This window comes from Myripristis murdjan, chromosome 23, assembly GCF_902150065.1.
Source record: "Myripristis murdjan chromosome 23, fMyrMur1.1, whole genome shotgun sequence".
Lineage (NCBI taxonomy): Eukaryota > Metazoa > Chordata > Actinopteri > Holocentriformes > Holocentridae > Myripristis > Myripristis murdjan.
In genome coordinates, this window is record NC_044002.1 from 21,398,958 (window position 1) to 21,412,603 (window position 13,646).

At 41.6% G+C, this 13,646-nt stretch overlaps 1 protein-coding gene across 1 annotated transcript in view; it reads left to right on the plus strand.

Moving 5' to 3' along the window:
* cmah (cytidine monophospho-N-acetylneuraminic acid hydroxylase) overlaps positions 1-12,558 on the plus strand; it is a 28,615-nt gene extending 16,057 nt beyond the window's left edge. Inside the window, exons 10-15 of the mRNA XM_030046030.1 lie at positions 120-255; positions 561-704; positions 2,990-3,164; positions 5,516-5,632; positions 11,593-11,708; positions 11,953-12,558. Coding sequence (XP_029901890.1) covers positions 120-255; positions 561-704; positions 2,990-3,164; positions 5,516-5,632; positions 11,593-11,708; positions 11,953-12,088 — 824 coding nt within the window. The 3' untranslated portion in view covers positions 12,089-12,558. The remainder of the gene's footprint in view (positions 1-119; positions 256-560; positions 705-2,989; positions 3,165-5,515; positions 5,633-11,592; positions 11,709-11,952) is intronic.
* The last annotated feature ends 1,088 nt before the right edge of the window (positions 12,559-13,646 follow it).

Sequence of the window (13,646 nt, forward strand, 5' to 3'; positions counted from 1 at the left end):
TTCGATGATGTGTTTGCTGGCTGAGGCAAACACAGAGACTGAACAGTAAACCTGCACGTAAAGGATGACACTGTAAACAAAGACGGCCCTAAACCATGGATATACTTGTCTCTCCCCAGAGGCGTGGAAAGCAGAGTTCATCAAGACTGAAAGGAGGAAGCTGCTGAACTACAAGGCCACGCTGGTGAAATCCCTGCAGCCAAGGATCTACTGCCCGTTTGCCGGCTACTTTGTGGAGGCTCATCCATCAGACAGGTACAAATGACCTGCAGTACGTGTAAAATTCAGAGTGGTTGATAATTAACTAAGAACAGGGAAGTGGATAGCCTTTATTTTCCCCTGGTGTCATGTTTGAGTGTCTTTTTAGCCATTTTCCAATACTGGAAAGGCCATTTGATGGATATAAACATCGTTTTAAGAGAGCTTCCTGAACTATCCTCTCTCTATCCGCTCTAGTCCCATATGTGTTATTATCATATACATTTGTGTATGCTTACTGTGTGTGTGTGTGTGTGTGTGTGTGTGTGTGTGTGTGTGTGTGTGTGTGTGTGTGTGTACAGGTACATTAAGGACACAAATACCAAAAACAATCCAGAGGAACTCAATGCTCTCATCAATAAGACGGCGCCAGGCATCGTAACATGGACACCAAAGCCAGGCGCTGTGCTGGACCTCTGCCTCGCTCTGAGAAGCCCAGTCGACAGGTGACGTCACCTCGTGTGTGTGTGTGTGCCTCATCTCATGTCCGTGTCTGACGTAGGGAGATAAATCGTCTCTGTCTCCACTAGGGCTGCACAATATGTCGTTTCAGCATCGGCTCTGTGATGTGATGATCAAGCGAGGCAAATAAACTCAAACACGTCACGCTACCACTTTTTTTTGCTGTTTGATACAAAAGTAAAGCTCGCAAGGTTCATTTTCCGTCGTCTGACAGACCATAATTTAGTCTGATTTAAGGGTTTACGGATGCACAGAGTTTATTGCTTGGCTCTGCATGCACAGTGATCAGTTTATCCAACAACCAGAGCCCCACTAGTCACCACCCACAAGCTGAAAATGAAGATTTGCACAAGACATGGCTACTGTCACTGATAATGTCCTCTGGGCTGCAAGAGGCAGGCGTTCTGTGACACCAGGCGGCTTTGGAGCGTGTTAATGTAAGAAAAGCTTAACACACGCAAAACTTGCTATACCCAGATTTATACACTACTCACAAAAAGTTAGGGATATTCGGCTTTTGGGTGAAATTTCAGGATGAACCTAAAATGCATTCTAACCTTTACAGGTGAACTTAATGTGACCTTCTGTAAACTTTTGAATGCACATGTCCAACTGTTCAATGTTTCAGTACTTTTTGCACAAGTTGCTGTTCTCTAACAAGGAGTTTAACGGCAAAATTCACATCAGGTGTTTGATGCTCCAGCTCATCGAGGTCGTATCATTAGGGAACGGCTGCTGGAGACTGGGGTACCTCAGATGGAGTGGCCTGCACTTTCTCAGACCTGAATCCCATAGAAAACCTATGGGATCAGCTGAGTCGCCGTGTAGAGGCTCGGAGCTCTGTACCCCAGAACCTCAATGTCCTGAGGGCCGCCCTTCAAGAAGAGTGGGATGCCATGCCTCAGCAGACAATAAGTCGACTTGTGAACAGCATGAGACGTCGCTGTCAAGCTGTAATTGATGCTCAAGGGCACATGACAAGTTATTGACACTGACATTTTTTGTTGTGGTATGTCCACCACTGTTGTTGGCTTTTGTTTCAAGAAATTGTTTGAGATGAGGAAATCACCAGTGTATGCTTCTACTTAAATGCCCTACTATTATGATATAATATCACTGTAGCGTGAACATTTTACATTTTCCATAAATTTCACCCAAAAGCCAAATATCCCTAACTTTTTGTGAGTAGTGTATGTGCTTGCATTTTGCTGGTGTGTAGATGAATTTGTTTGTTGCTTGAGTTTAACATCCTCAGCCACACTGGGAAGCCTACCGGTGTTCAGCATGCACAACAGTAAAGATTAAACATACATTTGAACATCGTCCAGATTCAAGACTCAAGATTCAAGATTAACTTTATTGTCCAACAAGGTGAGAAATTTGTCATGGGCTCCTCACCCATGCCACAGCCATTAAAAAGACAGCATTCAGCATCATACATTCAACGTCCAACATAAAGCAATGACAGTCAGTAGTAATAAATCATTGAAAAAAAATTCTAAAAAAGGTAAATAAATTAAAATCAGGTGCTCAGTACCAGTGCAAATGTGCAGAGAGTGCCTCCAAGCTTGTTTGCCACTATTTAAGAGCTTAATAGACACAGGGATAAATGAGATCAGTCGAGGAAACGAGGAAATCTGAACCGGTGATGGGCCATTGATAATCTTATTAGCCTGCTTCAGAGTGGCCTGATCAAAACAAGTCTGCAGGGGTGTGTCATACCACCCATTGTTTTCCAAGTAGTCTGAGTCATTCGCACCAGTTGACTTTTGAACTGCATGTTAGAAATGAAAGATTGCATTTAAATAACACAACTTAGTCACAGACTGCACGTCCGTTGTTCAGGTTTATTAAGAAATATGTGGTTTTCCAGTTGCATAAGTGAAACAGAAGTGGAGGTGTACAAGCAGATTTCTGTGGCAGGAATGAGATGCAGGTTTTGTTTTGAAGTAGCCAAATGATGAAAATGATGCATGCACCTAGGGAATTTTCCTGTATTTTTTCATATCGCAGAAAAAAAAAGACATCGCAATGCCATTTTTTGACAATATCGTGCAGCCCTAGTCGCCACAGCTGGTCTCTCAGTAACACGGTTAAAGCCTCTTTACACTCTACATGTGTCGAACTACAGTGCCACCATAAAGTCAGTGTAATGACAACACATTTAAAAACAGAGCTACTCGTTGAATTGTGTGTTGAAAGCCTAAAAAGTTTAAAGTTGTCTATTTTTTTAATGTCAACATCTCCTCTGCTACCATGCCAACAATAGTGAGGCCATCACCAATCCCCCAGCAAGTGCACAAATCTACAAGGACAACTGGGATTTCGACTTGTATGTGGATGAACTGAACAGTGCCGTCAGCTGTGAGATATTTAAGCGTCATGGCTGGATCCAGTTTTATTACACCTGGGCAGGCTTTAAAAACTACAACCTTGTTGTGCGGGTAAATATCTTGATGGGTAATCAAGATCCCTTCCACTGTTTGGTAACATCTACTGGAAACTTGTGGCCTGTGTTGCAAAAAAAATCGCCTGGATGCAGTTGCCTAAAAATACAGTCTCACCTGTCAGTCAGTGCTGTTATTATTGGAAACCTCATACATATAAGCAGTGTTGGGGTCGTTACTCAAAAAAAGTAATGTATTGCATATTCCATTTTTAAAAAGTAATGCATTACTTTGCTTAGTTGCTCGCTGTGGAAAGTAATTTGTTATACTACTCGTTACATTATGTGTCACGTTATTGCCAGTTAACAATATAACATTAAAGCCTTAATATGAAGGACATAAACACGATATTTCTTTTTGCTCTATAATAACATAATAACAAAAAAAAACAGCCTGTTTGATGTTGTGCTCACTGTAGTGAAGAGTTGTTTCTGGCCCAGCCACAGTTTGTCAATTCTTCTCCTTTCGCACAATAAATTTAAAATAATGTTCATATCTCCACCGCCCATAAGTTGTAGACTGGTCTGCCATTTTGTCCCCTCTCACGTGCAAACTGTATGATAACTGAATTTAGGAACAGTGGCGCGCCAAATGACCGTGTTACAGGCGAATTTAATGTGATTACAGTAACGCATTACCCCAACGCTGCATATAAGAGTATGCAGTTTGGAGAAACTACCTGCAAAAAGTATATATATATATTTTAAATCTGATAAAACAACCATGGATGGAAAAAAGCAACTCTTTGGCCTAAAATAAATGATCAATTAAATAATCAATTAAAAATCTTCAGTGCTACAGATTTTGTTGCTCGTATTTGTTTCCCCAAACTACATATGTCTTTATGAATTTTTACACATGAAATTCTACTAATTTGCATGAATTCTTCTGTTAATAACTTACTTTGCTATACACACTGGCCAGTGCCTTTGGCTTTCTCTTGATTCCAATTAACCTTGCCTACCAAAATACCTGTGTGGTGACTACCTATCTGTCTCTCTTCTTAGGATATTATAAGGTGTGCTTTGATGTGGGAGAAATAAATTCACCATGCATTCAAACTGCTGGCAACTCGACTGAGGAGCCGCTGTATTCTGACTGATGGTGGGCGGGGCCAGAGGCTCAAGCGAATCCTGTTATTTTTCAATGCTGTGCTGCTGTGTATTACCTTATATATCATCATATCATGTTCACAATGTAGCTACATTGTAAGTACACATTATACAGTGAGCCTTAAAGGAACACTCCAACGTTTTCGGCAAAATACCCTTTCTCCGACTCACCCAGACTGAGACAAGATGTTTGATACCATTTTCAGTTTGGTTCCTATGGATAGCATTTTGTGTTACCTTAGCATAAAGACTTGAAGTCTATGGGAGTCGTTAGCCTGGCTCTATCAAAGTGTAAAAACAACTCCGAAGCTGTCTTATTTACACAGTGTCTCATGTTGATTTGAAAACATGTCTTGGAATTTAAAAAAAAAAAAAAATCAAATAAGACAGCTTTGGAGTTGCTGTAAGGTATATTTTGGTCACTTTGATGGAGCTAGGCTAACGACTCCCATAGACTTTAATTCTTTATGCTAAGCTAACAGAAAATGCTACCCATAGGAACTGAACCACTAGACGTACGGAGGTGAAAATGGTATTGAACATCTTGTCTCAGACTGGGTAAATCAGTATTTACCCAAAACATTGGAATGTCACTTAAATGGAAAGTAAACATACAAAAGTCAGTGAAATGGCTTTAGTGCTTACATTTGATATAACCTCTTCTCCAAACATAGTTTCCAAGATGTTTACTCCTGTCATTTTTCAAGTAGAAGTTGTGGAGAACTGGGAAGCTTTGAATGGCTGTACTCGACTTCTTGTCCATTTCCTACTTGCCCCATGTAATTACTGTCTATGAAAACACATACCACCAGTAGAGAAAATGCATGGAAATGGGATTGGCTAATTGGCTTGGGGTCAGATGACAACCGCAAAGAGTACAGACAGTCCACACAGCGCCCAAGTATTCCTGGTTGCCCATCTTTATAGGAAATGCATTGGACCTCTAGCGGCTTGTGGATCGCGTTGCTCACAGTATGGATGCAGAGTGAGATTTTTATAAGTTATCTTCTGCTCCGTTTCCTCATGTCCTCCTTCCTTTCCTTTGATTTCAGCTTTCAGTTGCCCACCTCGGCTGCTTTCTTCCAAAATCTCCAGTGTGCTTTCTTGGGTATTGTTGCTTGTTGTGAATTGAAAACTAATCTTAACAGTAAACCTTTTAATGCATTCTACTTTTGCCAACTTGTTCCAAGTGGGTGTGTGTTTGATGAAATGTGAATGTTCCCATGTGTGTCCAAGGTGATTGAGACGGATGACAACTTCACGCCGCTCAACAATGGCCATGACTACTTAGTGGACTTCCTCGATCTGTCCTTCCCCACTAAGAGGCCTGACAGAGAGCACTCTTATGTAGAGGTGAGCAGAATACAGACAGTACAGACATCATAATTAAACCACCAGAACAGTGAGTCTGCATGTTTGGTGTAATATATCTCCAAAAAGTATAAACTTCACGCCATATTTTAGATGTCCAATATCATTTTTCCTCTCTTTCCTCCAGCCGTTGGTTTCCATTCATTCCACTACGATATGAAAATGAACTTTCAGAGACTTTAAACTTTCTTCACACCATATTTCAGCTTTGGAGGTTGGTTGCTCTAAATGGCAGATAATTGTAACTAATTTATAGAAATCAGGGATTAAAAAGATACAAAAAAAGGATAAGAGACAAAAAGTTCCAACGTTGGCAAGTCCAGCCGATTCAGGCCAGAGCTCTCATTCACTGTAGTTCAGACAGTTCAGTGTATTTCACTCTTAATTTCCGCCTATGACAGGCTCAACAAAAGATAGGACTTTATCTAGCATCATGTACGTCATTCATATCTTTGTGGAGATGAGGGTGATACGTTTTATTCATTCATTCATTTTCTCCGATGGTCTACACATTGTTTTTCTCTTGGGAAAACCCTACTCATTCTGCCTTCAAGAAACTTGGCAAGAGGTCACATCACTGGATGATATGAGTTTCAATTTGTAATCTTCCAGTCTGGAAAGTTCACCAAACCTGACACTGGAATTTCATTTGAGCAAAAAAGACCAATCTATGAGGTCTCAATGAGACACTTCCTTCAGGCTCACTGAGTAATTTAGGCTGGGTAAATGGGTTGATTATTGCATAAGAATCTTGCCTAACGCTGGATTAATATCACAAAGGAACAGGTGTGGCGGGTCATCCATTCAGAAACATTAAACAATGTATCTCTGACATCTGCACAGACGACTGAGCTCTAAGTTCATTAGATGTTTCGTCATTCCAGCTAAAGGTTACATGCTGGTTGTCTGAGATAAACAGACAGTAGATGCGGCCACATGGTGTGCAAACATTTTCAAGATTCACTGCTCAGCTGTGCAAGGTACTTTCATGATCAATTTCCGAGAAAATGCAACACCCTGTTTCCCACAATTAATAGTCAGTCAACATTCCAACTTGTTCAAACTTGAGATCAGAGTTGTGTACAGCTTTCTGTTTAACCTCTTCATTCAAGTGGGAAATTTGATCTGTGCTTGTGGCAGCTTCTGCATTTAGGTGATGATTTCCAGAGTAAATTCCAATGAATGTTAACATCGGAATAACTCGTAGATCACCAAGATTATTAAAAAAAAAAAAAAGGGGGAAATGTTGGGAAAGTTCTTAAATGAACACGGAGTCACCAAAGTCAAAGCAGTTGGGTTTATTTCTCTTGCAGCAAGGAGACAAGCCAGTACAATAGTACAGTTATCTGAAGAAAAAGTTGAGCATGTGAGTCTTTATGTGCATGATTGTTGCCCAGTCATACACGTCATTGTTGCTATGGAGACTAACCTGGGAGGGAAGTAAGATAAGTGGGGTGCAGTGCAAGATGCTACGGTTGCGTTCTGTGGTGAGAGCGAACATGAACAAGAAGATACATGAGAACGCTATGTTCAAACATTGTGCACTGACACTTTCTTACTTAGTATAAGATAAGGAGCACATTTTTCTAACAGGAAACAGTACTTCTCTCTCTGTTGTGAAGACTCCCATGTCTCATTTTGAACGCTGACACGATAGCTGGAAAACCTGGTTGTGCCGCAGAGGTCATTCCTCCAGGTGACATGAATGCAAATGTTATGGATGCAAATTCTCAGGTGGTACTTGGTTGTGGTTGTGTTTTCTCTGTTCATACCTTTATGAGAGGGTGAACAACCGAGAGTCAGCCTGTTTCTATGGCCCTTGGAGGCTCTCGGCCACATGCACGGAAATCTGCTTGCAAAGACAAACACTCCGTCCAAGAATTATTAACGACTAGCATTTTTTCTAGCAGACTGATTAACTTTTGCAGATCCTTTTGCTCTGGGTCACACGCAGCGACAACATTGTGATGTATCTTCTCTGACCTGAGACTTGTCATTTCTTGATGAATGTGAAGCTGATTTGTTTAGCAAACACAACGTGCTGCAATGCCAGCAACACGGTAATGAGAACCAGCAACCGGTTGGGCTAGTGCTGTCTTTGTCTTTTCATTTTTTCTTGATAGGCTCAACAACATATTTGATTTCATGCAGCAACACGTACCTCATTCACATCTTGATAAAGATGAAGGTGATTTCTAAGTTTTGTCATGGCAGTTGGGTTGGGATTGTACACATTCCTGCAAACATGTCAGTGAAACCAAGTAAGAAGGAAGCAAGAGACTGGTGACCCTCACTGTGACGACAATCTGCCCAATCACTGTGTGAAATTTGTGGCTGCAGTCATTTTGCGTAATCGTTAGGGTCCACCACCATGTTTCCATCCAAACAAAGGGGGCATCTGATTTAGAAATGTCAAACATGATACAAAAATAATAAACTGTAATGATGACCAACAACAGGTTGGGCTAGTGCTGTTTTCAGTTATCTTCAGGGGAAAGCCATGTGGCTGCCAGGGGAGCCAGATGTAAGAAACAGGCAACTCTCGCTGTCAAAAGAAGCCCTCCAGAAGAATTTACTTATTATATGACAAAACAAAAAGTCATTAGTCATGCCATGCTTTACTGTGCAAGCAGTTTTGTTATGATGAATGAAAAACCCACAATGGACCTAATTTTTTTTTTTTTTTTTTTCCCTGCACGGTAGCTTCATCTGTCAGGGCTATGCTGATAAAATGGTTTGGCTGATAACACTGCTGCAGGTGAAGCAAGTCGGCTCCAGGCCACCCGCTCCACCTGTTTGTGAAAACACTGCACCAGACAACTCTCACACTTTCCATTCAAGTTGTCCTCTAGCAGTGAATATTACTACTGACGCTCAGTTCTGCAGTTCTGTAATAGTATTTGATGTCATTTTGCACATTTACAACCAATAATGATAATTTCATCAGTTAGTTACCGTTCAGTCCAACCGTCTCCTCTGTGCACCGGGCGTAGGGAATGTGATGGCGAGTCAGCGCAAATGAAATATCAAATGTTTATGATAAAGTGGGTTAATGAGTAATGCGTAATATCAAGTGAAATTAAATGTGTGAGAGAGCTCGTTCTAGGTACAGTCATGATTTTCACACGATTGATTTCAACAATCTGCCTTCAGTTGACCGCCTCACCACGTGCATAGCCAATTTCCCCCGTCTCCAAAATGTTTGGATGCATGGGTCCGAGTTTCTGGCGCAGGTGTGCACATTGTCCCGTCAAGTTTGTGTGCATAGATCCCAGCTTTTGCGTGGGAAGTGGCGTGCGCCTCTTTCAGGCCTCATTATGTGGTCCTTAGAGAGGGGGCAGGGTCAGAAATTGGCAGGAAAAAACACCGGAGACGCGGGACAAGGCTAATGCTGGACAAAATCAGAGATCGTCTAGAAGAGAGATGTATCACTGTGGAGTAATTTCCTGAACCACCCTTTTAGGAGACTAGTCGCCATCCTGAATCTGGGAGAAGTGAGGGTGAGCACAGATTATAACCGATTCTTTCCCCCACACTCACAGAACTCAATAACGGATCCATTTCTTACGGGCCACATATCTTCTTAACATTCTGACACAAAAATGGAATAAATCAGAAAAAAACGAGACCTGTCCGCAACAAACTTTCCTCTCTCCGTTTGGTTCTGAACAGCTTCTGCCCACATCACTTTCCAACTGAAGACACAGAAACTTAAAGTGACGCCTGCATGAAACCATGAACTAATAGTCAAAAGTCAAATCATTTGTTTTTCTTTGCTTAATAATACATTTTATTATAAATTTAACTGTTTTTGGACAGGGAAAAAAGAAAATATTATTTGTGATGTATGGTGGTACTGGGCTGATTTAAGATATTAATTAAATAAAAACAAGTGGCAAAATAGGGTGCAAACATCAAATTTGTACTATATGCAACAAGGCTGTTGTAGTGTTTGGAAAAATGCCCAATGTTTGTACAGCAATAGGCTGCAAAAAAGAGGGCATGGAGGACTGTGTGGGTAGCTGAGCCCATTTCGAACATTTTGTGTATGCCATGTCAAACCACTGGCACACCTTGTACTGCATGGTATTTTTTCTATAGAATGATCGTGACACAGTGAGGGTGCGGCAGGGAGCAACGCACGGGCAAAACAAACAAGATAAATGCCTGACAGGTGTGCAGAGGAAAATCAGGGGAGGCGGTTGGAAACAGACACAAGAGCTGACTGATGAGGAAAACACGGGAGGCAGGACTAGCAAACTGCAGGCAGCATGAAGGACACAGACAGAAGTATCACAGGACAGGAGAAATACAAGAGAAAACACAAAAAGTCCAAAAACAACAAGTCCACACAAAGTGCAACACAAAAGGAAGTTAAGCGTCCGCCTCCATTTGTTTGACTAATTTTTGTCTGTCAGCAACATAATTAAAGAACCAGTGGAGGGATTTGGATGACATTTCATGGAGGGGCTGGCAACAAGTGAACAATGAACTGATTAAATTTGGCTGTACCTAGGTCAAAGGTCAAGGTCACACAAAGGGTCGAAATCCCAAGATGTGAATTTGCTTTCTGGAGCAAATTATTGTAAAAGAAAATGCAGCTAGGTGTTGATGTGGGGGGTTGTACAGTGTGATTGCGCAGTGTTTCTGTCCAGTTAGCGAGTCTGTATGAAGAAGCTATTAAGCCGTTACATGCATGATGGGAGCTGCTGGGAGCGTTGGGGAGGTGGTGGCGGCGGTGCACCACGGTGTGCAAGGGGTTGTGCTTTCACAAGAGAGCGTCTCAAAGTGTCCTTGAGCAAGACACTGAACCGCTAACTGCTCCTGATGTGCAGCTTGCATGGCAGCCTGTGCCATTAGTGTGTGAGTGTGTTATTAATTGGCCCATTATGAAGCCCAAAGCAAGCAAGGACAGTTAAGAAGCAAGCCCATTTTGTAAATCATGTGAAGGTACTAAATATTTCACAACATATAATCAAAGTGCCTTGATTTTTCGGCGGAGGGAGTGCTTCACTCCGCCCCAATTTCAAGTGATCAAACCACAACAGTTCTGCTGCTTTTAGGGAAACTGATGTGGAGGACTTTATTACAGCGATAAAATACTGGCGTGAAGGAAGTCTGAATTCTCTGAAAGTTCATTTTCATGTCGTAGTGGAAAGAATGGAAACCAACGGCTGGAGAGAAGGGAGTGAAAATGATTACGGATATCAGATACGACTGCTTGCCTTGGGAAAAGATTAGTAGAAACGTTAAGTGTATACACTTTGTAGCTGTATTATGCTAAACATGTCAGTGTAGGTTCTCAGTCATCTGGGTCAGGGTTATCCACGTTGAGTTGAATCGTGGTCAGCTGGACTGTTTTTTCGATTAGAAAAGCGAAACGGCATCAAGAATCGAAATGTTCCTGATGGGCGGTTTGGCTCCTTGCCATCAGTGTGTGAATGGCTGACTGTGTTAGTAAGTTCAAGTTCAAGTTCAAGACCTTTATTTGTCCCCGAGGGGCAATTGATTCTGCCGCAGTAGTAAAAAAAACAGTACAACAACATTGACAACAACCACAATGAAACAACAGAGTCAGACACACAGCACAACAACTACAAGGAGACACACAAGGCAGACAGTAGTAAATAAATCAGTAGTAAAATTAAAAAAAAAAAAAAAAAAAAAAAAAAGTGGCTGGCCACAAACAAGCCCAAAGCATGCTAGGGCTATGAAATGAGAAGTAAAATGTCCTTAAAATGCTTCACTTCTCATTCAAAAAGGAGAAGCTTCTTGGATAAAGTGGAAGTGGAACTTTTAAAAGAAGAATCTAAAAATCGCTCCAGTCGCCATCAATTCAAGTGGTTTACGCTAATCAGGCAAAAGAGCAGTCTGGTGAACTGAAAGTTTCTTGTTTTTGACAGAGCTGTGACTCTGACACTTTGCTGTGTCCTCCATTAAAGATTAGAAACAGGATCGGGGTGATGAGGTACGTGGTGAAGAACGGCCTTCTCTGGGACGACCTGTACATCGGCTTCCAGAACCGCATCAGCCGAGATCCAGACATCTACCATCACAAGTAAAGAATAAATAAATCCCTTCCGCACATCACATCAAGACTGCACTTTGTCTTTCTCAGCATATTCTTCTTTCTCTTTTGGTTTGTCTTTGGCCTTTTTTTCCCCCAGCCATTGCATTTCAATTAAGAAGCCCCTCTTGGGAACTAAATATTTTTCTCGCCTTCTTTCATATAAAGCTTTTCGTTCAGTGTAGGAACCACGCACAGTATTGTGAATGTCTTAAGTCGTCTGGTTGGTCCTCAGGTTTTGGAACCACTTCCAGATAGAGCTCCCCGTTACCAAGCCGAACTGGGACGAGTTCCTGCAGCAGGTCCCGCCCGAGCAGGAGCCCGATGCACTGGACGACGGAAAACAAGGAAGCTACTGTGTATTAGCATAAACTGGACACCTGTGTTTCATGGTGGACGGAGATTATGTTGAAAATCGGACAGACAACAGATGCTCCTCTGAAAATATTTATAATTTATGTCTTCTAGGCTGCTCTTCCCTATCCTACAATACTCTACAATAGTCTCACATGTGGTGGACGAGCATGAGCTGATAGAAAGTTGGTAGAAAAGATTTGCTTCTGATCTCTGCTGCGGTTTACAAAATGACAGTGTGATCGGGAACTTTGGGTAAATGTTATATCAGACATCATTGGGGTCATAAAAGGAGATGGCGTACTCGCCCACGGGCAGTCGAGCTGCAACCGAGACCGGACCTGTGTGTCTTCTAATGTTGCCTCTATCTCATGCTCTGATGTGCACGTTGTCATTTGCTTTCCATATTTGTTTATGCTCTGAGAACGTCATTTTTTGTTTTTGACAATGTCTTTGGAAGGTTAGGGTTAGGGTTAAGCCTTTGTTGGCCCAGAGCTATGACTGTTATGCTTTAATGACTTTTTTTTTTCGTGTCCTTTTTGATATTTTTGCCAGGGGTCATCTGCAAGTTTGTGAGGGTACTGCACCACACTACGGATTTTTCGGAATGACTTCAGCGCCACAAAAAAAAAAAACAACAACCCAAAAACCAATTATCTTTTCGCTCACTTACACTTGTACACATGCACTATCCACACAGCAAGATTGTGTTTTAGTTTCTCAGATGCAGGCAGGTGTGGTCTTACCTGTGTCGGACAGTCTCGCCTCGGCTTGCAGCGCCGTTGTCCGTTGGATCCGTCATAAATATCAAAGTTGTGCTGCTATGCAAAATCTGAACGTGTGATTGGCTGATAGTGTCCTACACTGACATGATGCCATTTTTAGCGTTTCAAAAATTCCCGTTGTAAACTAAGTGTGCCATCTCCTTTTATATCGTAACTGTATCTCTGATTAGATTTTAATACAAACATGAAGTGCAACATTAATTAGATATTAAAAATGTCACCTGGTATTCTACAGTCAGTCTATTAGAATCCAGCCTTGGAGAATGGGTTGAAGGATTTATATAAGTGTTTACATTTTTTTATTGACATTTTTCTCAGAAACTATTTTAATATCAAGGTGCAAGCTCCATACATTTGCGGTGTGCAGTACATGAAGGGGTTCTTATTTAGCTTTTAATCCTTATTTAACGTCTGAGCTGTCAAACGCTAAAATGGAACCTGACTTATGGTTGGTGGTTCAAAGTAGAGTGCTGACGATAAAATGAGGAGAATGCAAGTTTCTTCGCTGCTAAATTTTTAAGCCATATTCAGCGGCACTGGGATGGGTTTTAAAGTGGCCAGGCAGCTGTGGATGACGTAATAGGCTCGTGAACGTTTTCATCTTAGCGTCCTTTCAACTCCGGCAAGTCAAACTAAAATATGAGATGCCTTCCCTCATCTCATCAGGATACCTCCAGATTAAAATGGTGGCAACAAGTGGCTACGATCCTTAATTGTATCAAAATGTGGGATAAAACCAGGTGAAATGAAACCAAAGGTGGACAGCAGAAGAGCATGGGATAGCATATTT